This window comes from Brachyhypopomus gauderio, unplaced genomic scaffold (genome assembly GCF_052324685.1).
Source record: "Brachyhypopomus gauderio isolate BG-103 unplaced genomic scaffold, BGAUD_0.2 sc62, whole genome shotgun sequence".
Taxonomy (NCBI): Eukaryota; Metazoa; Chordata; class Actinopteri; order Gymnotiformes; family Hypopomidae; genus Brachyhypopomus; species Brachyhypopomus gauderio.
In genome coordinates this window covers 1,537,668-1,565,667 of record NW_027506883.1, presented here as the reverse complement: position 1 = coordinate 1,565,667, position 28,000 = coordinate 1,537,668, and the positions used below count along the sequence as shown (strand labels likewise).

At 39.4% G+C, this 28,000-nt stretch overlaps 1 protein-coding gene across 2 annotated transcripts; it reads right to left on the bottom strand.

The window, feature by feature from the left end:
• LOC143489410 (carboxypeptidase Q-like) lies at positions 1–27,873 on the bottom strand. 2 transcript variants are annotated; one of them, XM_076988431.1, is made up of 8 exons: positions 27,797–27,873; positions 26,873–27,311; positions 26,463–26,670; positions 26,126–26,333; positions 8,304–8,415; positions 6,520–6,611; positions 3,280–3,481; positions 1–1,257 (listed from the first exon to the last, which is right to left on the bottom strand). In XM_076988431.1, the coding sequence occupies exons 2-8, from the start codon at positions 27,309–27,311 to the stop codon at positions 1,097–1,099; spliced, it is 1,422 nt and encodes a 473-aa protein (XP_076844546.1). In that variant the 5' UTR covers positions 27,797–27,873; the 3' UTR covers positions 1–1,096. The 2 variants fall into 2 exon arrangements, with proteins under 2 accessions (XP_076844546.1, XP_076844547.1); XM_076988432.1 differs by lacking the exon at positions 27,797–27,873 and adding an exon at positions 27,755–27,776.
• Positions 27,874–28,000: the final 127 nt, after the last annotated feature.

Below are 28,000 nucleotides of genomic sequence, written 5' to 3'. Positions count from 1 at the left end.
TTATTTATCATTCCCATCTTTTCTTTGTTTATGTATCTCTCTAATTGTTGTTATGGTGACCGGTGTCGGCCAGATTAGGATTTGTTCCCCCCTGAGTCTTGGTTCCTCTCAAGGTTTCTTCCTCATGTTCTTAGGGACTTTTTCCTTGCCACGGTCACCCTTGGCTTGCTCACTGGGGGCTTGGACTCGGACACTTGTAAAGCTGCTTTGTGACAACAACCGTTTTAAAAAGCGCTATATAAATAAATTTTGATTTATTTCTTAGCCTGTATATTACTATATTACTAGATATAATAGAAACAATATTCCGCATTTGCATTCAGTGCAGACCATACCAAATAATTTGTTTAGGCCAAGTAAACTAATGTGAACTCTCCCTACTGGAGCTCTCCACACATGACATAATAAACTGATAAATACCATTTCTTGAACACCAAAGGTTATTGATTGATGTATTAAGGAGCTGGCTGCAGGTTGCCCACCTCTGTCTTAGTGAAATAGTACTGTCTCTCTTTTCTTTTTGTTTTTTAAATGTTTGATATTGATTTTGTAAGTAAGTTTTAAAATAATTTACTGGTACACGTTACTCTTTTGGGGAACTATTCATTACTGAAGTCAACATGAAGAACTGATACACTAATTTCCCATTTTAAATGATCTTTATCTCAGTTGATGTCAGGGTCTAACCTCATATAAGTAAACATTAATTTATCATAACTTTATGACAAATGAAATAAAATTTTACACCAAAAAAGAAAAACTGCCCTTTGATTGGAACCAACTGCTAATGGAATACTGTCTATCCAGGGTTCATAAGTAAACAAAAGATTTTTAACATCTCAGCATTATTTGTACACAGTACACAGAAATTATCATATGCAAATTCAGTATATGAAAGTAGGAATACTTTTGAAGAAAAAAAAAAAAACAAAATTAAAATAATTATCTAAGTAATCAAAATTGTGATAATTGCCTGATACTTGTAAAATTGGTTTGTAGATTTCCAATACAGTGTGCCTACACAAACTAAAATCAGCAGGATGACTTCTCTGGAGATGTGCAAGTGTGCTCAACGCTATGGTTTGTAAACAGTGTGCTATCTGGGGAGCATCTCGTCAAGATCAGCAACAACATAGGCTACCACAGCCCACACGGCCGAGCACAAGTTCATCTCTGTTGGGTCCTGCACCGTCATTGTGTCTCCCTGACTGTGGTGAAACCAGAAGTATCTGCTGTCCGCCGTGTGGAGGCTAGCACCTGGTGAGAGAGACCAGTGTTGAAGTGTGAGGTTAACCATGCACATCAGCGATCAGTCTTCAAGCTGCAGTGTAGACAGAATTCCCTGAAGTGCGGTTTCCACATGGAGGAAAATACTTTGATTCTATAATCACTTATTACCTTTTCATACCACATTGATTATCATAAGTTGCATGGGGGTCCTGGATTCAGTATTCTTACATGGGCTATTTGTGTCCAACAAACTCTCCCTTGAATGCTACCTGATAGGATCCTCCAAGAGTGTCTGTTATAGCTTATGCGCTTTCTATAAAGTGAAATCCTCTTACTCGTTTCTTAAGAATAGTTTTAATGGAATTTTAAAAGCAAACTCTGGAGTCAGGCCAGTCATAATTTCAAATGTATCAGGGTCGCCTACATATAATAATCCCTATATCAATATCAGACAAGATTCTTACAGACATTTTTGTTTTCCATTCTACACTCAAAGCAGATTCGTTGTGTCCCCAGGATGAATGGGAAGTGGGATGAGAAGATTGAAGCATGCATGTGTTTGCAGTTAGAGTTTCTCCAGTTTCTGTAGTGTTTCCAGATGGGAATAACACCATGCAGAACCCTCAGCTATTCTTGACGAAATGTGGCAATACAGTTTCACACAGCCTTTACGACAGGAGGCAACACAGTGAGCCACTGGTTTTAATTCTACTCTGACTCTCTACAGTGGTGTGAAGGACTGTGATGGCACTGAAACAGAGCCCAACCTCTTAAGTGTTTTAAAGTTGGATAAATGAAGATCACTCTCGTTACTTGCAAATGTTATGCTAAAAGTGTTGTGAAGAAATATTTACTTAAAATATCATGGTGTTTTAGTTACACCCAACAGTATCAGATGTCGAGCTAAACCAAAAACAGGCATAAGCGCTACAGTGGGTTTGAGAGGAAAACAGGAGTCTCTGGAGGGCCTAGAAGAGCAGAAGATGTCGCTGCTTACTGAAGGAAAAACTCCACAGAGCAGCTCTAGAAGATTACACTTCAAATGCTGCACAAAATGCTTGCATACAGGGGCAAGGAGTCATCGCAGCTCAGTTGTTCTGGCTGTAGATATTTGGACAGCTGTGTGTGACTCATTTATTTAATGTGATGGCTTTGAACTGCTGTCGGTTTCTCTTTACATTTCCCAAGTCTCCCTGCACGCTTCACATTTTCCTAAGATGCCACGTGATGTCATCATCAGTCTGGTTCATATCAATGACAGAACATTTTGTGCTGCAGAAAAACTGTCAAGCCATCATTTGGTGGCCGCATCTCTCATATAAACATCAATTAAGCCTAATGCAAAAAGCTCCAACTTCACAAGCACTTTTATCCTTTTGAGTCTGAAAGGCTGAGTGGTAGATTTGTAAATGACATACATGAGGGACTGATGTTGCTATAAAAATGCTCCCTGTCTGTAGGGGATTCACGACTCGGCGTGCTATTACAGGCTTGTCATTTTGCCTGTCCACCCCATCCCTGCAGCCAGTTTTATCTAACCTCGGCGCTCTGGCTAAGCATTTGAAGTATTTTATGGAAGGAAGTTTCATGAAGCTTTGCCTGAACTTAAACAATTAATGGCCGTTTTTAGTCAGGAGATTGCTGGTGGCTCACGAATGAGTGAATGAGGCATAATGGCTTTACTACCCAAACGAAGCTTTAGTTAAATATGCTGCTAGTGTGGAAGATGAGATCACTGACTCCAAGAAATTGACATTTAAAACAGAGACTTTTACTCACTTGGATAAAAAACCCACAGCTCATTACTTAAAAGCTCCAGTCTCTGGGACAGAAAAATAAAGTAGGCATAATAGATACTGTTGGAGCTCTTTCTTTAATCTTAGCTTATTGAGATTCAGATATAATGCAAGAAATAATGGTTTTAGGGCATTGGTTGTTGGATGCAACATTGTGGATGCAACATTGCGGTATATTAAGTATGATATACTTAGTCATAACTAGCTGTGCTTTGTAACCATTTAAAAAAAGGAACCTGTTATTTAAACTGACCAGGAACTCCAGCCTCCATCCACATGTTGATGTCAGTTCCTTCACCATGTTCCTCCAGGGACGTCACGTTGATGGGTGTCAGCAGTTTCACTACTTCCCACATGACAGCTCTGGCTTTGTCACTGCCGGTGAACTGCAGACCCACAGGTGCAAACGTACCCAAATCTGACTCCATCACCAGGTCAAAGTTTGAAATGTTTGCCTGCAGAGGGGAAAAAAAAAAAAATCAAATCATCTAAAATTCCAGGGATCGATTTCAATTTCATGCCTTATAGCGTTCAGTCTTTTGCGCAGTGCAATTTCTAATCTTCAGAACTGAATTAAGGAAGCCCTCGTAAATTTCTAGTGAAGAGAGAATAAGAAATCTGCTGAGAAGTAATTTAGCACCCTACACTCCCAGACTTGTACAGTCACATCACTGGATGGTTTAGTGCAGGGGTTCTCAACTGGTCTCAGCCCGGGACCCACTTTTTCTCATTGTCATTAAGTCGCGACCCAGTTTTATACAGTACAAATGTTATAACAAATTAAAAGGGTAAACAATTGGTGGTTACCATGGCAACAAGATGGTTCTCATGCTGGGCTACATACTAAAAATTACTCAAGGAGCCAGTAGGTCCTAAAAGGAAAAAATCAGGCACCAATAACTTTTTCTAGGTGCCATAATATAAACTAATAAGCACTCACATCAGGTCAGCTGTTATTTAGGATCTCTGTCGTCCAACATGACTGATGTTTTCTCTTCCTTGTAACTGTGGTTAAGTTGGTTTCATGTTCGCGTATTCGGAATTAGACATGTTTTAAATGTACTACTATTACCGTCTACAAATGACCTTAACATGGACAAAAGTGGTGGTCGTAAAGGCCCCGGAGCACTGCGCACTCTTTTTTTCTGCAAAGATTTAAATAATTTTTTAACGATTCTTCATAAGATAAAAACAAGTTGTATAAATATTAAGTGCACATTTTGTCAAATGTTTAAATAGCTTTTAAAATGTCCATCATAAGAGCATAAAACAAGTTATAGTTAAGTGCATACTAATCAACAACCTTGTTTTGTGGAATTATGATGGCCCATTTAAAAGCTATTGAAATAGTTGACAAAAACTGACCACCACACATTGATGCAAGGTATAAATACCCATCTTTTAGTTGTAGGTTGTTATTAAAGATTAACTTTATGTAATCCAACTTCTTTGGTGGTCTTAGATGGACCGTTTAAAAGCTATTGAAATTATTGCAAAACAGAGTGCGCAGTGCTCTGGGGCCTTTACGACCAAGGTCATTTGTAGACGGTGCCTTAGACGGTGCAGCGGTGACAGGAGTATATTTAAAATAACATGTTTTAAAATACATATATTCCTGATGTAAACAAAGTTGTAGATGTTTGTCTTGGGTGCCAGAAATAAGAATTTGCATATTTTGGTACTTTTAACTTAAAGGTATTGAAGAAAGAATTCCGAATATGCGAACGTGAAACGAACTTGACCAGGTTTCATAGTATGTATATGAGTGACTTTTGATCCCATTAAAATGAACTTAAAACTATGTACAGTTATAAAGGAGTGTGTCCTCTTATGGTCCGACAGAAATGTAGACTGTGTGAAAAAATCCAATATTTTTGGCTTCGCTATTTTCAACAAGCTAACGCTTAGTGCTAAAGTTTAAGCTCGGCTCCGCTGCTTTGCGAGTCACGCTGGTGATTCTCGCTTTTGTTAATGGGCAGAGCGAACATGAGAGTGGGAACTATAGCATATCGGTTAACTTTTAAAATACAACCTCAAAAGAAAATTGTGGATATTTTTCCAATGACAAATCTTCACCCATAAAATATAATGCTCTTGTATCACCTGTCGCCACTGGCGAGTGAAATAATTTTATTACTCATTTATGGTCGCGATTGCGACCATTTTAGTCGCAGTCTGGAGCTGTGGCATGTGCCTCTGTCTTTTTTCAAGATAAAAGACGAGTACAAAATCTGAAGAGTAGACTTTTTTTTTTAACAAGCTGTCCGCGACCCACCAAGAACGTGTCCGCGACCGACTTTTGGGTCGCGACCCACCAGTTGAGAATCACTGGTTTAGTGTTTCACGGTTCCAACACATGTGAATCAGCTCGTGCAGTGCTGACAGTGAGGGGGGGAGATGTTCACCTGTTAATCACTTCTCCACATCAAAGAATTTATGGAAATGGTTTCTGCAATATATAATTTACAATGATAGGTACAAAACGCAATTCATGTTCCTTCTCCAGACTTTAACAGCCCCTGTAAAAACATATCCACCCATTCCCAAATAAGATATTTGATATAAATTTTCCAAAACCAATGCTGTGCCATTATCAGCTTAAGGTCTCATTCTGTGGCACATACGTTCCATCACTCAACTTCTCAATGTCCTGTGATAATTTTAACCAAAGCTTATGTGGATGACTCCTTTCCTAGAATGGAAAAGATTTCAGCAACTTTTAAAATACCTATTATGGAACACATGAAACCTCATCCTTTTGAAATAACTTTATCTTCTGCATAGAACATGGCTCTATGTGAAGCTATATATAAGATATGAAGCTAGAATTGTATCTTATCATTCACATTCAATGATATAACTGTCAATTAAATCAAAGCTTTCATGGGCAAGAAAGGAGTTGGGGTTGGTGTCGAACGCAAGTTGTTGGGGGGGGGGGGGGGGGTGGCAAACGTAACACTCGTGACGGAGTTTTTTTTCAATAGCCCTGAAATAAATGCTCCGGTTTTTTTTTTTTTTTTGTCCGTATCCAGTTAATCAGGAATGAGATTGGGTCCGGACAGGACTGCGGTCCGCCAGTTGAGTACCCCTGGTATATACCATATAAATATAATATATAATATTTAAACTCTAGTTATTCCATATCCTCCAGTCTAAACCCCCAAACATTTCTCAGCAGTATACAGATTCAGGCCTACACTCATGCTAAAACTGTTCATTCCATACTAATATATATATATATACCAGTATAGAAACCCAGATCTAATAAGTACTGCATTGCATTGCAATGTTCCACTCTATAATGTGTATGTATGAGAGAGTGTGAGTGAGAGACAGACAGAAAGAGACAGAAAGGCAGAGAAATGAGAGGACAGATAGAGAAAAAGAGAGAGAAGAGAGAGAAGAGATAGAAGAGACCACAACAGCTCAATAAATCAGTATTGCATTATACTGTATACACAGAATAGAGGATGCACTCATTCTGGTTATATACTTTGTGCTGTTGGTAGTATTGTGCTGCTCCCAGGCCTCCTGCCTCCTCCGCTGACCACAGCACTGTCCTCAGAGTTCTCCTGGGCCGCAGCCCTGGGACCAAGCAACACACAAAATGAGCCAAGCACAGTTCACTTCACTGTTCTTTCAAAATAATTTTTCAAAAGAGCGGCTAAGGTCGAAGTCAGCCAGCGTGCTGTCTGAAGCCAAAAAACGCATCCTAAGGACTGAGAAGCCGTGGACCTGAAGAGAGTGGACACGAAGTGAATACTGACACATCGCCAACGCCGTTGAATGAACACAAGTCTTGTGGTTTTTTGATGAATGACACTTTTACTCCAACTTGACTACTGAATTACAAGAGCTCCAGGCTGCAGGATGAGTTGTGTCTTCACACTGAGGGCGAGTCCACACTGTCCATATGGACAACACGGTCACGGCGTCCAGGAGTGGCAACACAGCAGAGCAACAAGCTAAGAATGTGAACTGGGGTAGAACAGATCACATCCATCAAACTGAACATGGCTGAATCTACCAACCCCGTCTCTCCTCTTACTCAAACATACACAACATTTCCTGGGATTAGTCCAGTGTGCTGTCATTATTCACCTTTACAGACATATTTAAGTTCAAAAGCAGGGAGTGTGTGGTTGCTGATAGCCTATGAAGAATAATGCTTTTATTGTATGGCTGGTAGTTCAAAGATGTTGGATGTTATATCTAGTAATAGTTATTACTATTACACAACAATGTCTTTGAGAAACAGCCAGTGATGTACATTAAGCAGAAAATGTCAGCTCTTACACTCACCAATGTATCATCAAGTTTCTCTCCTTTTTTATATAGTGTTATTTTCTCTTTATGGATTAATATGAATCCAAGAAAAATACAGTTTTAGTGTTCACTTACTTCTTACTGTACTGTTACTCAAATACTATCTGTAACCTGACACGTACTCTTTAAAGGCCCTGTTGATCAGAATAACACTGCCAGCATTCCAGTGGTGTGCAGAGAGACTGTTAATGACAGAGTTCCTTTTTTCTTTCTTAAGAAAATGAAACTGCAGGATATAAATAGGCAGCGGTATGTAGCAGCAACTAAACAGTGTGTATGTCTGAACAGCACTCATGCTGTAATGTAGACGTCCACACAGGGGCCTTCCTGTCATTTTATGACACTAGTAGCGGTTCACACACTTTAAGCACTATAAAGGAACAATGAGTGACATGGAAGAGAAGTTCATGGGACTTTGAGAGATGAGACTATGGCAGAAACTTTTCAAAATAAGAGTTTCTATTGAATAAATTTAACTAGTGCCCTTTTTTATTCTTGGTTTTGTTCTGTTTGTAAATGCCACTCACTTTCCTCCAGTGAAATATTTCTAAATATTGGAATATTGGATGTCATTCCTCTGGTTGGAATGACATCATTTGAGCAAATGTGAAAGTCTCAGGACTATGACTCGTCTGAGAGGTTCACCAGAAAACTCACCCCTCTGGGGAAGGCGGTTCCTCATAATTGCCCCAGTTACACACCACCGCAATCCCAGGCAGACGCAGCTTAAATGTTCATAGCACATACCACCCTTCTTTACAAAATCAGTTCAGTCATGATGTCAATGGTTTCAAGAACCCAGTATCAGTAGAGACCCACCACCAAACACAGCAGTAAACTGTTTACTGTTTAAATCCATTTTCAGCATTGTTATATACCAGCACACATGGTTGTTACATACCAGCACCTCTTAGGCTCAGAACTACGACAGACTGTTTGAAAGCGTCTTACCCAGGTCTTTGATCAGAGACAAGGCTTCCCATGAAATAGCCACACCACCTCCGTCATCCATAGCCCCCTGTCCAACATCCCAGCTGTCCAGATGGCCACTCAGCAGAACAACCTAAGGAAGAGAAGGTTCATGGAAATGTCAAAAATATAGGAATATGCATGCAAATAAAAATCAGTGATGAATGTGATTAATCATCGTTAAAAAAGGACGGTCCTTCCACTGACACACTGACACTGCTTTAAAACTGCTGCTATGAAAATGTTTTGCCATAAGTCCCACTGCACAGGTTAACTGTCATAATGACAAACGATTTCCTCCCTTTTTGAAGTACTCACATAATAGAACATTTTTCTCTTTTCCCCTTGAACAATAATTAGCCAAGTTATACACAGGAGTACTCCTTGGCTTTATAGTGTCTGTCTGTGTATGTGTGTGTTTAACTGCTCATTAACGCAAATCAGCCAATCATATAGCAGCAACTCAATGCAATATACCTGAGTATTGTTGCTGACCATGTCCATCCCTTTAGGACCATTGTGTACCCATCTTCTGATGGCTACTTCCAGCAGGATAACGTGCCATGTCATAATGCGCGAATCATCTTGAACACAACAATGAGTTCACTGTACTCGAATGGCCTCCACAGTCACCAGATCTCAGTCAAATAGAGCACCTTTGGGATGTGGTGGAACGGGAGATTCACATCATGGATGTGCAGCTGACAAATCTGCAGCAACTGTGTGATGTTATCATGTCAATATGGACCAGACTGTCTGAGGAATGTTTCCAGTACCTTGTTGAATCTGTCACGAAGGATTAAAGCAGTTCTGAAGGAAAAAGGGGGTCCAACATGGTACTAGCATGTATTAGTAAATACTAGTGTATTTATATATAAAATCATCCAGATGTGTAAGGCTGTAAGAGTGGGAGTCATGTCTCAGGCAGGCCAGAAGTTTGCAGCACCTCTGAGCTGTTGTTGAAAGCTTTAACATCCTCCTGTCACTTTCCGTACATGTGACCTATGAATTAGTACCATCTTCATGTACTGTATAAACATGTTTCTACATAAACATGATATTAACCTTATATTTACCTTATAGGAACACAATACCTGAGATAATTTTGCCCCCAGAGTTCCGAATACTGCTGTGAGAGCGGTTGTAAAACGTTTACACTGGCTTCTAGCATCCAGTTTAGTTCAATAATAGATTTTTAAAGTGCTTCTGCAAGTCTATAAATCACTAAATAGATTAGGCCCAGAATGCATCTCTGGTGACATTTCTGATCTTTCAGCTCTATGGACACAACACAGTTAGTAGAGCCCAGAATTCAAACTAAACATAGTGGTCCCACATTTAGATGTTGTGCTAGAACCAAGTTTCAGAAGACGTGCCACAAACATAGCTATTTTTAAATCCAGATTAAAACCATTTCTGTTAACTTGTGCCATAACTGAGCCATCACTTGTTATTTCTAATACACTTTAGTAGAACACAAGTTATTTCGGCTTGATTCAGATTGTATTCCAGCTGACATTTAAATACATATCATTAATAATTATCTTTTTGATTTTAGACTGCTACTGGTAAAGCAGGCTAAACTGCCTTGTAGTGCTCCCTTCTATCCATTTCTGACATGATACAAAAACATTTGTTTCATTTCAGTTTAAGATTACAAGACTGTTGATTAACTTAATATGACAAGCAGTGTACCGGTATAATAAAATATTCAACACATGTTAAATGACCAGCTCAGAACACTATAATTAACTTCAAGATCATCTGAACATGAACTATATTTGTATGGATCTTGATTTTAATCCCTTAAGCAAAGAACTCAAGTTTTATTTTATTAATTTTTTTTTACATATTATGTTGACTGTTAAAATATTGCCCTTACAATCCTGTCACTCAAAAACCATTATATCACTATAAATATCAGACACATTGTGCACAGCCAAGGTAAACCATCTTAAGGTACCTTAAAACCTTCAGCTTTGCTCATAATTCCTACAGGAGTCCAGATGTTTGACCTAGCCTTCTCACAGTGTTCCTGGGCTTTTCCATGAATCATCCGTCATGTGATTCCTCTCCCACTAGGGTGAGACAGCTTAAATTTACGTCAACACCCTAACTGAAACATAATGGAAAGGATACTGTCGCTCTTAAAATCGGATCTATAGCTCCCTCATAGAGCAGGAACAGCATGGTGTTAGTAACACCAAGATCACAGCTTCAAATCCCAGAGCATGCATCATGTCACAAAGTTCATCTGTTTTATCTCTATGTATCCAGCTGCACTCACTGCATTCATCACATTCCGAGATAGAGTTGCCAGGGGCAACTTAGAACAAAGGTTCTTTGATGCTGATTCTGGTGGGGCATTTCTGTGCTTATGATGTACATAACCAGTTTAGGAGACAGATACTGGACGAAAACAGTAACCAGCAAAATGATCCCTAATGTTAAGATCTACAGTATCCAACAGACACACAGCACTGACAGTACTGAGAACGTTGACCAAGACAGACGTTGGTTCATAAATGCCTCATCACACAGGCAGACCAATGTCAGCGCTTTCTCAACTATATAGTAAGTGATGGTTCGCAGCTGCTTGTAACTAAATTGCAAGAATGCACGCAGACAGAAATATTATTCACAGGCCTATAAGGCTGATATAGACCGAACTACAAATAGCAAAAAAACACCCTGCAAAATAAGTAAATATACAAAAAGACATTTTTTTTCTTCACATTTCTTTGAGGGAAATGTACACAAACCATGAAATCCATGTCAACCCAGTCTTGTGATCCTATGTGCAGTCCTGGATTACCAGGTAGAACTCTCTGCTTTGATGGGCTGTCTAAATGTGGAATGGTGGTTGAAGTTAAACATGCCTTTGCCAAACCATATTCTAGTTGCATTTTGTACAAGTCTTTTGAGGAGAGAGAAAATCTGCTCTTAGAAACATAGTCTCCTTTTACATGACGCATCATAATCAAAATCTAAATGTGACTCAAAATTAGGTAAAACAGGATTGGACTATTAATTAAATATGAAAATATGAATGAGGGAGTTTAAAGAAAGGATATAAAATAAGTGATAAAAGAGAATGATTAGGCCTAATCATTGTATTGCAAAACCAGGTAAAAACCAGAGCCAACATATAGATCAGGGGTAATCAATTAAATCTTTCCGCGGTCCATTTTTGGCAGATAGCTCAGACCTTAGGTCCGGGTCCGCGGTGGCGAACAAAAGTTGTTGAGCGGGGGGAGGGGGGGGGTGGAGAACGAAAGTTGTTGAGCGGGGGGGGGGGGGGGGGGGGGGGGGGGGGGAACGTAACACTCAAATGGGTGGTGAACGTAACACTCGTTTGGAAATAAATTCTCCGGTTTAAAATATAGTCTCCCGTTAAAATTAATTTGGCATTTGGGTCCGTATCCAGTTAATCAGGAATGTGATTGGGTCCGGACAGGACGGCGTTCGGGTCCGGATCCGGACCGCGGTCCGCCATTTGGTGATACCTGATATAGATGATCCATGTCAGATTACTGAGATTTAATAGTCTCAATTTAAGATCTGTTCATGAAAATAAAAGCATGCAGTGCTGAAACCAGCCATGTTCTTTATAAAATCTTCAAGTCTCATATGGTGCCAGAAACAACCAAGTCTGAAGAGCTGTTAGATTGTTTTGTTATGTTATTCTTAATGGAGGAGACACACCACTCTAAAATATAAATGTGACAGCTCACACTTGTCTTAACCAGACAATAAAGAGTCAAACTTGTTGGTAAAGTTTTAACCAGGACTATGTTAGTATCCCATTACAGAAACAGTGACTCTTTGGTTAACGGTAACGTGCATCTTTACTGTAACTATATAGTGGAGTTTTAGTCAGGGGTTTGGAAATCAAAAATAAACACGACTGCCTATTCTTGTTTCAATGCAAGGTTCACAATCAAAAACCCACAACACCTTACAAACTGTAGTGTACAGACAATATCTTGGCACAATGAATAACAAAGCAAATTAACTGTGCACAGTAGCTAAATATATTATCAACAAACATTAATTCAAAAATAAATGTTTCTTTGTCTGTGTCATTATGGTGGTGCTGTAACCCTCCACGTGAATGTAAATGTAATCCGGTGTTTTTGTTACTGTAATAGTGTTCATTAGTATTGTATCATATGCACATTTTATATATAGATTTATATAAACACATTGAAGTCTTTGCCTGGTAAACTTCTCCATGCACTTTCATTTAGTTCAATGGCTTGTGGGAGAATGGGAGAGTCCTTTTGATTAGGGCTCTTTGTGTGTGTGTGTGTGTGTGTGTGTGTGTGTGTGTGTGTGTGTGTGTGTGTGTGTGTGTGTGTGTGTGTGTGTGTGTGTGTTCAGTTGACTTGGGTTGAGTTTGTGTGGATGCCACTGTGTAATCAAAACCCAGTTGGTATTGGTGACCATGGGTGTATGTAGCAATCATGTGTCGAGTTGTGGCACCTTTGCAAACACCTGAAGCAAAGCTGCTGTTCTTTTAATCAGTAAATAGCCAGTCTTTAATTACATGTTAATGAAAAGCGAATCTCTTAAATGCAGATGAAGAGGGCTCGGGCCACTAAGACAGGAGCTATAGTAAGAAAAGTGTGTTCAGCCAGTGTTTACTCTGATAATAGATAGTACCAGCTCCTGTGTTTACAAACACAATAATAATCTCTGAGGTACAGTGCGGCGTAACCATAAAAGGTCATTAAATGTGTCCTCAAATCAACTCTAAGAGACGTGGATAACCAGTGTAATATATGTTCCTTTTACTCGCTTGTGTGTCAGAATTCTGACCACGGTGTCTTCATAACTGTGAAAGCGAGAGAGAGAGAGAGAGAGAGAGAGAGAGAGAGAGAGAGAGAGAGAGAGAGAGAGAGAGAGAGAGAGAGAGAGAGAGACACACACTCATTGGTAGACCAAGTAGACGACACAGAAGCATGTACAAGTTTCTCGCAGTCAGCAGTTAACACTGCCAATTCTAAAACACTGCTTTTAAATCTCAGGTAATGAAATGTCATTTAGAAAAAAAAAACATTATTTGTATGATTCCTAAAATGTAGGTTCCTACCAAAAAAAAAAAAAAAAACAATCAGGTTTTTAATCTTCACAAATGCGCAATGCAATGTAACCGTTCTGATTTCACCATAACCAACAATTCAGTTTGGAATTCAGTTTTGTTTTTGTTTACCTTTAGACAAATTACACAAGGATCTGATGGCAAACATAACACTAGAACAACACAGAGCTAACAGGCCTTCATGATTTCAGTGGCTAGGGACATATACAACTGTTTATCATTCGTATAGTATTTAAAGGAAAAAACATTTATTTATTAACCTAGGGAGATGAAATAATCCAGCTCAATGCTGCCAGTACAATATCTATGAAACGGGGAGGCTGTAAAGTCCTTTTTCTTTAAAATATATTACAAAACATTTCATATGTTTCTCAAACTGCATCACAAAACAGTAAAACAATAACAATCCTATTTGAGCTTTATCTTGTTTTTCACATATCCACAGTGCATCTACTTACTTATGACACACTAATTTGCTTATATTTGTGTATATTTCCCACATAACCACTGTGTGGGATGAGTCGTTTCTGGTCTGTTAGAAAGCAAGGCACATTCACATGTCTGAAAAATATTCTGGTGAGCATAAGTAAATACGGAGCAGACAGGCCATTTCCTAATATATTGACACTGTATGTTTACAGGAATCTGTAATTATGGAAAAAGCCATCATAAACATGCCTGTGGACAGAAACACACAAAACGCCCTCTCACTCTCCATCTAGCCCACACACTCTCTCTATTTCTCTCCTACCATTTTTTGTTAACTAAACACACCTTGTATCTTTCTCATTTGTCAAAAAACAAAGTCTAATTCCTAATAAAGCCACAATGGTGTTTGACAAGATGAATACTGCTATAATTTGCTAAGCCAGAGAAGCATTTATTTGCGTTAACGTTCACTGTACAATTTTTAAATTGCACCTTCAGATAAGTCTAATTTACCAAGACCTTTTATTCAAGGATTAAGTATATGGCCATACTGGACATATTTAAAATTAATTTGAGTTACAACACATACACTCAAAAGCAACTTTGAGACTTATGAGTTCTATAGGAGTACAGTTACAAACTGCAGCCAACATGATGGCTTGAACATTTGAGCAGCTCAGCAAACCCATGTTCCTGTTGTGAGTTCTCTCACTTCTTCTCATTTGTTCTCACTTGTCAGTCCTAGACCGCAGAGGCATTGCTGACCAGTTGGTAACAAGCTGAAAACAGTTTGGAGGTCAGAAACTGATCATTAATAAAGACAAGAGACTAGCCAACAAACTGTTCATGCCAATGAGTTTATAGACCCAATAGATATTGCCTCTACAACATATATCTCCAAGGTTTTGTTTCTAACAAGCCGGATATAATGATGTAATATTCATCTGCAAGTAAATGCTTACTATAAACTCTGGAAAGAATCACAATGGATACTGGTTCTTAAGTGTTTTTGAAGAACACATTTCCAGAACAGTACAATTCTTGGGATCTTGAGCAAAAACCTGATCATCTTGATCAATCAGACAACAACCAAAGACACTGGCATGCTCTTAGCAACAACTATACAATATTCTGGTGTTCTGGTCCTTTAAGCTCTTTTAGAAATTCAGAAGAATGCCAGTCCTTAGAGAAAAGAGGAACCTTGGCTTTGTAGAATGATGTGAGATCATCAACCCACAGATTTCATTTGCTGTGGTCACCTCAAATTACTACCCCATTCAGCAGATGACTGTAAGAGTTGTGGTCCAAAGCTTTTAACACCTGAATCTCATAACAGATATATTATTGCCTTTTTTTCTTTTAGTAATAAACCATCTTGTACTATAATCCACTAGACCCACTCGTGTACTCTTGTTACCAAAAGTCCATTTTCTTATAGGACAAGTTTCCAAATAAAGGCTGAAATCATATTTTTTTCCATGCTAGAGATGTTCTCTGGAAATAAAGGATCCTCACTTATTTTAGAGAAAGGAAACTTGATAACTGAAGACAGTGAAAATACCTAAGAAGGAGTAATTCAAAAATATATCTGTTCTTCTCAAAACCGAAAGTCCTACAGACAGTTTAAAGCTTAACTAGCACACGGTGGGATCTAAAGTCTGCCTAACTGCCTGCAAGAATGACAATCACAGGGCTGTCAAAATGTGCTCGACTTAAAAAAAAATGCTGTGATAAGTCTTCCCACAACTCACCATCAGCATCTATCACTGTTAACCAGAACTGCAACCACCTTGGAAAGGCACAGTGAGAAAAGTCTAAGGTTCTGTTTGCTCATAAAATAAATGTCCCCGGCTTACACAAGAACTGTCACGTTAACCAGGGCTAAAGTATTTGCTGACCATAAACATTGACAAAATCCAACTGCTGAATTGCAGAAATTGTTCAAAATGAAATTTTGAACAAACTTTCAGTGACAAACTTTCCCTATACTTTCAGTGGAATCTAAAATTTACCAAATTGATTCTTATGTTCCTTCATTTTAAACTTAAGCTTGGTACAGAAGCCAACATACCACTCTGGGAATCCCAACACATTAATCTGCACCACTATTTTATATAAAGTGTGATAAGGTGATTAAACTTAATGAACCCCCTGCATGAATTATAGGTCCAGACAACAAATACCACTTTGGTTATATCTAATGACACCTAATCCACAACCTATGAGAATTAGACCCATAAGAGCGCAGACAAAGAAGGGAGTGCTATTAGAGAAGAAGCAAGTATAATGACTATATAAATAAATGAGGCAAATTCAGTGATTATTCACTGCACTGAATTTCTGAGAAAGATTTCACCTTCACTGGGGACCAAATACAGTTTTGCTGTTTATGGAGCTTTAAACAACTAAGCACAAATGAGGAAGTGTCAAGTCAATGGTCAGATGGGGGGGGGGGGGGGGGGGGGGTTTACTGTCCCATGTTCAAGCTCAAATCAAATTAGGCCATCACAGTGTATCTGTGTGTGTGCACCTGCCCATATTTTCATGTTGAAGTTACTAAAACATATATGACCTGTTGCCATTGGTTCTAGGTTTAAACTTGGTCATAGATGGCATTTGGATTCCATAATTTCTACAATTACATTACATGTGTAGACATTATTTGAAAGTCCAAAGGTATTCATACAATTCAATACTAACAGTCTTTTCAAAATGTTGTTGTTTTCTTTGAAAAATACGCGATTTATTCAGGCCTACATTTAAAAGTTTATAGCTGAACACAGCATTACTATGATTCATATCTACCTCTTGAACTCTATTCAGGGACCATGCAGTCACCATTTTCTGCTATGTGCCTTTGGCAAATAAACCAATAACCTCCACATATATGCATACACAACATTTTAAAACTTATGCCGATTTAAAACCTCAAATAATTCATATGAAGAACACCAGCAGGGTTGAGAAACTCAAGTATGCTCTTGAAGTCCTCTCTTCTCCCTGGTGGTAGAAGAACAGCTATTCTGGGTGTCACACGGCTTTATCATTGCTCCATGCATAATTTATAAGGCAGAGGCCTCTTGAGCTGAAGAAATAAATGGTTATGACATGACAAACCCCACGGGACAGCAGTGACAGCACAGACCAGCAACCCAGTTCTCCAAACTCACTGATGAGCGACCCAGTAGTTCTGGAGAAACAACGCACCACTAAAAGAAAAATGCAATGCACTTAATACAGCATGCCTTACCTGTAATCTTTTACTTTTCCATTTTTTCATCAGTTTATTTAATAAAATTTTTGCATTGCTGATTAAGCATTGTTCAAGAATGCAAGTAATTGAAGGGTAAAAAAAATCCCCAACAAAACTCCGTTCCTGTCTAATGTTTTAAAAATTAGATTTACCTTTAATAGAGACACAAAAGCCCATCAGCATCAAATAACCACAATGACAATGAATATGCAATATGCAAATGATCATGTGCAAATATGCATATGCATTATGTAAATTTGCATTTCCAAAAATCACAAGATCTCTTAGATGATTTAGATTCAACTGATGAGTGCTAGCCAGTTCAACATGACTCTAACGTCAATTTGAGAAAGCATGTCACATTTTCAGGCATACTGATCTTCAGTCTAAATTGACAAAGTACTTTTGGGAGACACAGCTAATTTCTTTTAAGAAGGCCTTTCTATAATAGTTACAGATAAAGACGGAATGTGGAAACTTTTCACCCAGTGAAATGAGAAAAGAAAACCTCTTAACAATCACAGATGTTTATGTCTGCATATGCAGACTATTAAAAATGCTCTTTTTTCTTTCCAACTCAGTTCATCCAAAACTTTTCTTTTTAGCCATAGAAGACTTTTAAAACATATAATTACTCTTTTGTTCAAAAGAGCAACTAGTGTATTTGATATCTTAAATTTAAGCTTGAGTTATGTAGAAATTGCTATGGTTTCTTAATAATATGGCTTCTGTTGGGAAAATTTGCAGGCTAGAGTTCCATTTCTGTGATTTATTCAGGGCTGTCAAGAAGTAATCCCATGAATGCAATAACACTGTCGATGGCCACTAATAAAAAAAAGCATGATAAAATAAATACAGACATAAGAGACATAAGACATAAACACATTGGGTAAAAGTATGACCTGAACAAAGAAACTGCATTATACTGTGGATAAGCGTCCCCTCTGGGTCAGAGGTCAGCAGCCTGCGAAACACTTTAAATGGGAGACAGTTAGGTGGGTTTAATGAGAATCACATCTCAGCCTGCAGATGCAGTGTCTCAGTCTCATGGCTCTTCAGCACAATTAAGACTGTAAATAGGTCAACCCTGTGCCTTCATGGGGTTTCCTCATGTTATCATGGAAAAACAGCCTCAGCTGTCCTAGACGAAGCCCCTGTCTGGCATGAGAAGACACATCCGTGTTACCAAACTCCCAAGTCCTTAAGATTCAGACATTGTAAGTGTGAATGTGAGTGGTTGTGTGTGTGTGTTCACACACTGAACTTTCCAGGCCATGGCAGTGTTTAATCAGCGATCTGGGTCCTGTGCAGCAGGGCTCCAGTGCCGTCACTGTGGGGGAGGAACTGCCTGTAGATCTGTAATTACTGAAGACAAGGCCAGCGTGTCTGTCACATCTCCACCACAACACAACCAGCACAACACCAGCACACAGGATTTGTGTAGCACAGCAAAGCACAGGGGTCGTTCCATTTCAAATTACCTGAAGAATATTTCTGACATGAACCTCTCTGGAGGGTCACTTCACAAGTAAACACAAAGTAATTTCAAAGGCACCTTTTGGAGTTATTTTTTATTCCAAACTGAACTTTCAATTTAATTTAATTTTAGTAGTGACAAATGCAGAGCAGCATTCAGAACTTTGGATTAAAGTTCCCAAATGAATGTCTTCAGATATGAGACAAGCTCTTCTCACCAAACGGTTCACCATTAGGGTTCATAATCAATCTCCCACTGGATGACTTGAATATTGCCATCAGAATGAAGAGAGTGTCCATTTTTAAGAAAATAAGATCAACATTTCTGAAATGATACACAATTCAGTTTATTTAAAGGCTTAAGAGTTTTTGAAGTTTCATCTTCCTCTCATTTATGAATGACTGTAAGCTTAGCAAGTTTCATTTTGATTCTGTTATTATAATCTACCATTCCATCAGCACTTACTAATGTGAATTATCGAGTGACAAAATGTTTTAATTATTTGCAAAATCCTGCCCTCGCTGGTACGTTCACACATGTGTGTAAGTCTGATTCTGGGTCATTACATCTGGCTCTGCTGGATTAAGGCAGCAGGCTGCAAGACCCTGACAGCGGGGTGTCAATCACACTCCCCGAACAATCAGAACCATGTGTAGATTGTTCTCTGCTTGGTCAAAGCCAGTGTGGCTGGTGTTTGAGAAGTGCTTTATTTTTTTGCTGAATGTCTGATATTATACTTTTACTTAGAATCATAAAATTGTTTAAAATATTTTACAATACTTACAAAATATGTGTTTGCTTTTGCCACATTAAAACTGCGATATGAAGGATATGGTGGTTATTAGGAGCACAGAGGCATGTATCATACATGAGGGTAAGGGGTTCATACATGGGCCTTTATAGGGTTCATACATGGGCCTTTATGGGGTTCATACATGGGTCTTTATAGGGTTCATACATGGGCCTTTATAAGGTTCATACATGGGTCTTTATGGGGTTCATACATGGGTCTTTATGGGGTTCCTGGCCTGAATGTGCACTATAGTGGGTTTCCATGGTAAGGGGAAAACATATGTTGTATAAAGCCCTGGTAGCCTTAATTTTTATAAATAGCTAGTCAAGATTAGATCTTGAAATCAGAAATGGTAGGATAATATATATTAGAGAAAGGTAGGTCTTCTTTAAACTATAATTAGCTATTTTTTTGGCAGAGAATATTGACACATAACATAGACCTCCAGTGTCTCTACAATCTCAAATTCTCCATCTTCACTCACACTTACTCACTCACTCTCTCACTCTCTCTCGCACGCACACAGACCCAGACACACACACACACACACACACACACACACACACACACACACACACACACACACACACACACACACACACACACACACACACACACACACACACACACACTGCACCACCCACTTCCCTTTTGCCCTCACTGTCCTTGTCAACACCAACACAAACACTCCAGCTCACGTAAACACATGGGTGCATGTACTGGTGCACACATACAACATGAAGGTCTCAATCAGTGTCATCAGGGGTCCTCCCTACCACAGATGGTAGGATAGAGAACACACCGAGAGAACAGACAGGCAACTGGAGCTTTCTACACCATAGAAGACACTTCGCACAGGCAGGATGGCTATATAAAGGACAGGGAATAGGAACCTCATACACAGACATTTATTTATTTTTCTTTCTAATTTGCATTCAGAGTGCAGAAAACTGACAGGACTCTCCAGCTGTCATGATTCGTGCAACACATTTAACAACAAGAACATAATCTAAATAATGTTAAATAAAGTTTTTATTAAGGAAATAATATTTTTTATTAAATATTGCTTTTATATATTATATACTTGTCTTTAATGTGGATGTACAACATTTACAATGTACTTTGGGAACCAAATTCTACATTTTAAGCTACTATTATCAGTAGCGAGCTGTCAGGGCCTGCAAGGCCTTCTCTACTGGCTTAAAAAATATCTGAATCACAAACTGTTAATTATATTTTGTCCATGAATACTTATTAAATAATTCCAAATGGTCTGTCCGCTTTCTTTTTAATAGCCTTTCCGACAGTTGCACTGTCAGGCATGTATTTTCATATTAAAACATTTAGCCAATCACATTTCAGCTATCATTTGTTGCCAGGCAGGATCAAGGTCAAAGAAGTCTGCCCGGAGGCCTTCACAGTCCATTCTGCAGGCCCTCTAACACAAAATCAATGTTTATGAAACTGTTGCTTCAACCAATCAGATTTTGAGTTGGTGTCACAAGGGCCCTCTAGCAGGCGCATGGCAATGTGACTGTATTCAGACCCATTGATTGGATAGTCTAGATTGGTCCAATCTTGCTATTTTGTCACCCCACAATGGCTGAAGGAGAAGAAGAAACAGATTTGATGGCAGATTTACTTTTAAGGCCATTTTCAAAACAGACTTTTCAAGAGAAGCTAGACACTGTTAAGAAAGGACGAACAAGCCTGTCACAACCAGGAAGAGGATTTGTCTGCTACGTTTAGGTTACCAAGGTTACCAACTAGTAGTTGGTAGTAGTTGGTGATAGTAGTTTGCTATCATCATTAGCTTCAATGGCGATAGAAAAAGGGCTTCTTGATGGACCTGAAGCGCACGCATCATCTGTACACCAGAGTAATGGAACTGTTTTTGAGAAAAGAGAGGAGGATGGATTTTGTTTATGAATATCAATTTTTTTGGCGAGTAAAATATTGCTATTTTCCTAAATAATATTGCAAGTTTCTTGGGTTATTATTGGTGTTTATTCACTAAAGACATTTATTAAGGCTACAGGAGTTATCTGGCTGCACGGACAGCAATGGATCTTTATACCATATTTCTGCATATTAAGATGGTTTTTATATCCAGAAATTACTTTCTGCGGGGTAGATGGATTCAGGTGGATGTGAAATGCGTGGTCCGCCACTGGTAAATAATTATGTGAATGTAACAGTGTTTATTCCTGATCAAAGATGCCACGTGTGATTTTATTCATGTGGGGTTGTTAGCAGGAATGACTACTGGTGTACACATCACTGCTGCACTAACCACCTTGGATGACATGGGACAAGGGAGGTGGAAATGTTTAAGCACTTTTTTGCTACATGGATGGTTAAGTAACATTTAAGCACATTTGATTTCTACCGATTTTTCTCTAGAATTGTCATGGTTTGTTAAAGGGTTGATTTGAATGTCAGGGGGGCAGAATGCTAAGATGCAGGTGCATTATACCATACTGTTGAATATTTAATAGCACATTTACATACACCGGTCTGTATGTGTACATTTTTATACACCAGTGGGGATGTTAAGAGTTCACGTCAATTTAGATTGTATTTCTATGTCCACAATGGCCTAGTGATGTCTGAAGTGTTCACTTCAGTGGGGTATATTACCCATATTTATTAAAAGCTTCTTATTCATTGTTTAGGAATGGATGGTGAATCTTATTGTCCGGTGCTGAGTTCGTGAGCGTGTTCCCTTCTGTGGTTCTTTTCCTTGTTTCTCACCACCTTCCTGCATTACAACACTTACATTACCTCCTCATGCCTGTTGGTTACAAATTCCCACACCAGTCAAGAAGACTGACAGGGCTGTTGCTAATGTGATGCGCAAATGTTTCATAGGACAATTCAGCTAGGACTTCTGTTATGTGGAAATTTCTAGTGACATTTCCATAATAACATAACTGGCCTAAACCATCGCATATATCTTCACCACAGCATCGCATTATGTGTGTGTGTGTGTGCTGTTCCTATACAGTCTGTCAAATAGTTGAATTGGTGAACTGACAATAATCGCATGTAGTGTGTATTATTTGTATTGTTAAGTAGCTGGACAATTTGATCTCCATGTAAATTTATTAAAATATTAGCAATTCTGCATTCTTCATATTGCTCAGATGTTTTTGAGATTGATTTCATCACCTGACTTCATTCAGAAACATCGGAGCCACGAACAACAACTAAGGAATACGAAAAACTGACAGAATCCCTTGGACCAAAAAAGAGAACCCAAATCAGGAAGATTGGGCCTGCAAGCATATCAGAGTAAGAGGCTTTCAGAGGTTCACTCCTGCTGACCAGGGACAGATGCATAGATGAGTTAATACAGTAGTACAGTAGGTTCAAACCACAGTTATGTAATGCTTTATAAGTAGTACATATTTAATAAAAATGTAAAATGTACATACATTTTGCTACAATATCAATTACAGGCTGACCCACAAGCTGAATACAATTTCCTTCTAAATATTTTCAATTCAGTGATTCTCAGTTAAATTAAACCATCTACACAAACAGCTCAGAATAAGTCTATACTCAACGAAGCCCAGAAGAACCGAGCATAAAGCTTCTGGACACTGTTATGCTCAAGGATCCATTTTACAGTTTCTTCTCATGGACAAGGAGCCACACGCACCCAGTGGTTGTTCATAACAAATCCAGTCCTTCCTAATATATTTCAAATACAAGAACATTGACATATAGTCCAGTCTTGTATTATATATGAAATTCAAGAAAGAAAGGGAATAGAGGTTTTCCTCCCTGTAAGCCAACATCCACATTCCTCACAGAAGGGCTGTATGTTAATGTGAGCTTCAAATAAACTGTAAAGTCTGGTAAGGGAGGAGGCCTTGAGAGTGGATATAACACAAAAAATACTTACTAATGGAGGACCTCTCTAATGATGGACATGAAAGCTTGGGTCAGCTCTGAAAAGTGTCCTTACAAGTTATAGTTTACTGGATGAAGTATGAAAATAACACAAAAACACTATATAATGACTCTTTGTTCCAACTCTATGATCATTTCTTTTATCCTGATTCATAAAGTAGTCTTTTAACGGGAGAGGTGCTGTGTGCATGTATTGCATCAGACTCATTAGGACATCTGTATCATCTAGTCTCATGGCTTGATGAGTCAAAGGTGTGACTGCACAGGAAAGAGTGGAAACTGCTACTGCTTATGACCTGAACTTTAGGAAGTTAAAGTAGAGCCACACAAGACACATTTCCCAAGAACTTCACGAGAACACAACTGTGCAACGTCATCCAAATGGAAAAGCAAGACGCACTGACATTTACTCAATACTGCGAGGTCAGTACTACTAGACATTTACTCAATACTGCGAGGTCAGTACTAGTAGACATTTACTCAATACTGCGAGGTCAGTACTAGTAGACATTTACTCAATACTGCAAGGTCAGTACTACTAGACATTTACTCAATACTGCGAGGTCAGTACTACTAGACATTTACTCAATACTGAGAGGTCAGTACTAGTAGACATTTACTCAATACTGCGAGGTCAGTACTACTAGACATTTACTCAATACTGAGAGGTCAGTACTAGTAGACATTTACTCAATACTGCGAGGTCAGTACTACTAGACATTTACTCAATACTGCGAGGTCAGTACTACTAGACATTTACTCAATACTGAGAGGTCAGTACTAGTAGACATTTACTCAATACTGCGAGGTCAGTACTAGTAGACATTTACTCAGTACTGCGAGGTCAGTACTAGTAGACATTTACTCAATACTGCGAGGTCAGTACTAGTAGACATTTACTCAATACTGCAAGGTCAGTACTACTAGACATTTACTCAATACTGCGAGGTCAGTGCTACTAGACATTTACTCAATACTGCGAGGTCAGTACTACTAGACATTTACTTAATACTGCGAGGTCAGTGCTACTAGACATTTACTCAATACTGCGAGGTCAGTACTACTAGACATCTACTCAATACTGCGAGGTCAGTGCTACTAGACATTTGCACAATACTGTGTGGCCAGTACTATATACTAATATAGTCAAGTACTCGTCCTTCACCATTCCTGAATGGAGATACTTTTATACACTTTATGAAAAATACGTGATCTGGCACAAACTGCATGGTACATTTGAAAAGGTCAGTGTGAATGATCAATGAAGCTGTTCTAGACACGGGAGACCATGCTGGATGTCTCTCCTCTTAGAGGATCACGTGAAATTCTTATGAATCAACTGCAGTCCCTCTTCAGTTGAGCAGAAGCATTTCTTCCTTTGTATGTAATCTGGGAGTTTTAAATGTGGAATACAACCGAAACGTGCACACAGACTTAGCTTAGCAAGGCCAAACAGCAGTTATATTGTGAGCTATCTGTGCACTGCTTGTACACAGATGTGGACTATGAGGTTAAAAATGGGAGTTGCTTGCTTTAAACATTTTAAACTTATTTTTTCATCCTCCTGCAGAAAACCCTACTGGAACAAAAACTATCTGTGGCAACCATATTTTTCTCTGAGGCCAATCCAACATGACAGAATTCAGAAAATAAAATACTTAATATCATGACCTTTGGATCCGAGGGCTAATGCATTTGTGGTTGGAGTGACAGCCATCTCATTAGAACTTTCACAAACAATCCACTAATTAGAAGCCAGCTAACAGTGCCAGCTAACTAGACTCCTGGGCAGAGAGCTCATACCCCAATTCCACAGAGTATGGTGTGTTATAATTGGTTTCAGTAGAAGACATCCTGCTGATCCAGAACCACATTTATTCACTGAATCCTAGTCTTTATTCTAAGAGAAACCACAATACTGTAACAACAATGCAGTGGCCATGATGCCAGATCTGTAATTAAAGGGCAACTCATAATAAAAACCCATGAACACTCCCCTGAGGATTCTTGCAAGTGACACAAAAGTACATGAGAGTGGATATGACACAGCACTGAACATTAAAACACGAGCATTAGAAAAGCGACTCCTACTCAAGCTGAATAAATGCATTAGCACATTCACTAGGAGAACCAGGGTGCTAGAAGGCACATGTGAGCCTTAAAGGCCCTACCTGCTCTGGGTGCTAGAGGGCACACATGAGCCTTTATGGCCCTACCTGCTCTGGGTGCTAGCACACGTGAGCCTTCAAGGCCCTACCTGCTCTGGGTGTTAGAAGACACATGTGAGCCTTAAAGGCCCTACCTGCTCTGGGTGCTAGCACACGTGAACCTTAAAGGCCCTACCTGCTCTGGGTGCTACAAGGCACACGTGAGCCTTAAAGGCCCTACCTGCTCTGGGTGTTAGAAAGCACACGTGAGCCTTAAAGGCCCTACCTGCTCTGGGTGTTAGAAGACACACGTGAGCCTTAAAGGCCCTACCTGCTCTGGGTGTTAGAAAGCACACGTGAGCCTTAAAGGCCCTACCTGCTCTGGGTGCTAGCACACGTGAACCTTAAAGGCCCTACCTGCTCTGGGTGCTACAAGGCACATGTGAGCCTTAAAGGCCCTACCTGCTCTGGGTGTTAGAAGGCACACGTGAGCCTTAAAGGCCCTACCTGCTCTGGGTGTTAGAAAGCACACGTGAGCCTTAAAGGCCCTACCTGCTCTGGGTGCTAGCACACGTGAACCTTAAAGGCCCTACCTGCTCTGGGTGCTACAAGGCACACGTGAGCCTTAAAGGCCCTACCTGCTCTGGGTGTTAGAAGGCACACGTGAGCCTTAAAGGCCCTACCTGCTCTGGGTGCTCGGTGCCCGTGATCTCTGCAACAGTGTTGAAGGAGTCCACATCAGCCAGGTTCTCGGCCCCCATCGTCAGACGCACCACAATCCTGGTGCATCTGCGTGCCATCCTGGCCATCATCTGAGCATCCTCCACAGTGATGGATGCTGTGGGGATCTGAGGCACCCCAGGCTGATACCACTGCCAGCCAGTGTGGGGGCTGTAGGAAGAATGCAGGGAAGACTGAACTTGATTAATCCAGTAGTGAGAAAGCGATAATTAACTTGGTCACCACACAAAAAAATTTTTTCAAGCAAAATGACTCGAAGAAAAGCTGATAGGAACGGACCTGTTAATGGAAAATGGAGTGACGGATCGAATCAGTGAAGCCACTGCCCCAACCTTCGCTGCCTCGGAAGCTCCTGCAGTGCGGTACACCACCGTCTCTGCATAGCTAACAAAGGGCTGATTAAAGACCACAATCTTCCCCTTGGCTTCATTCGCCCTTCTCTTCAACTCTTCAAAAGATTCCACTACCAAGACCTCCGCTTCAATACCTGTGAGAAAGCAAATTTGTACATCATAAATGCCTTGATGAGCCAGTGTGACGGACCTTCAACGTCGACTTATTTGTATTTGGACAAGAGAAGAAAGAATGAAGGTTAAACATTTTTAAGAGTTTAAATCAAAGATTTTAAAAAACATTCTTAAGGATGCAATGAATAGTGGTTAAGTAGTTTTATCACGCCAACTACAAACCTTCCTTAGGTGTTCCAACACTACTTCCCAATCCAAGAATGGACATGCTGTGGTTCCGTGGAAGAACCATCACGGCACTCTCCTCTCCTCTTATCCACCGAGGAATCTTCACTGGTTCTAGGTGTACATTCTCCAGTCCATCCAGCCTCATAGCATTATACATATATTTGATAGCCAGATCCAGATTCCTGGAACCGGTTACTCTGTGACCAACTGTATCTGTGAAGGCCGCAAGTTTTTCATATGACCTGTTCTGGGCATTCCCATACACAGCCAGCTGTATGATTTTCTGGGCAATATCTGTGTATTTTGAAATCTCCTGTGATATTTTTCCTGAGGGTTTATCTCTGTAGTCAAGGGACTTACAGTGGCATCGTAATACATTGCAAGTAAGAATGGCAAGTGTCAAAAATAGAAGGCACTGTCCATTATGTGTCATCTAAAGACAAAAGGACAAACAGAAGCATTATTTGACATTCAAATATTAAACAGACGCTATTCCGAAAGAATACATGTTTGTTTATATAAAAAATTGCGTTTGTTGTACTTTACAATGCACACACAATGCACAATGTAGAAACACAGATGACCAGGAAAATGGCGTTTAAATATTCTAATCTGTCACTTCCTACATTCAGAGCCGTGTGCGTCGCAGTGTGCAGCTTCCGAACCAGAAATAATTGTTTTCTTATCCTGTATTTTTAATTTAAATCTAATGCGTATATATCTTCTACTTTCATAAAGGTGCGAAACGTAGTAATTATCTAACTGTTAGATAAAACGGAGAACCGGGACCTCATGAATTTAGTTATATATGTCGTTGACAATTATTTGTATTTCTATATTCGTAAAAGTCAATTATACTTCCAAAAGATATCTTACATTTGTTATTTGTTCCTATAATAAGCGTGAAGTTATACTAACCTTGTCAACATTGGGCTGGAGGACCACGTGACCACACCAAAGTCCACGTGATCGGCATTATCCGCTTAAACTCCGCCCTCCGTCTGACGTGCTGACGCAGAAAATGATGTTTTGTCGTTTGTGTTGTCAAGATGAACCGGTTACAGTATCTGACTATGTGTCTGTTTATTTCTGCCTTTACTATAAATATTTATTTCTAACTCT

What these genes read in the sequence shown, in the direction of transcription:
- LOC143489410 (XM_076988431.1), bottom strand. Translation starts at nt 27,311, where the DNA reads ATGACACATAATGGACAGTGCCTTCTATTTTTGACACTTGCCATTCTT. An exon ending in TGTTGGAACACCTAAGGAAG is followed by an intron (nt 26,671 to 26,872) that starts GTTTGTAGTTGG and finishes GCTTTCTCACAG; the next exon opens with GTATTGAAGCGGAGGTCTTG. An exon ending in GTCTCTGATCAAAGACCTGG is followed by an intron (nt 6,612 to 8,303) that starts GTAAGACGCTTT and finishes GCTTGGTCCCAG; the next exon opens with GGCTGCGGCCCAGGAGAACT.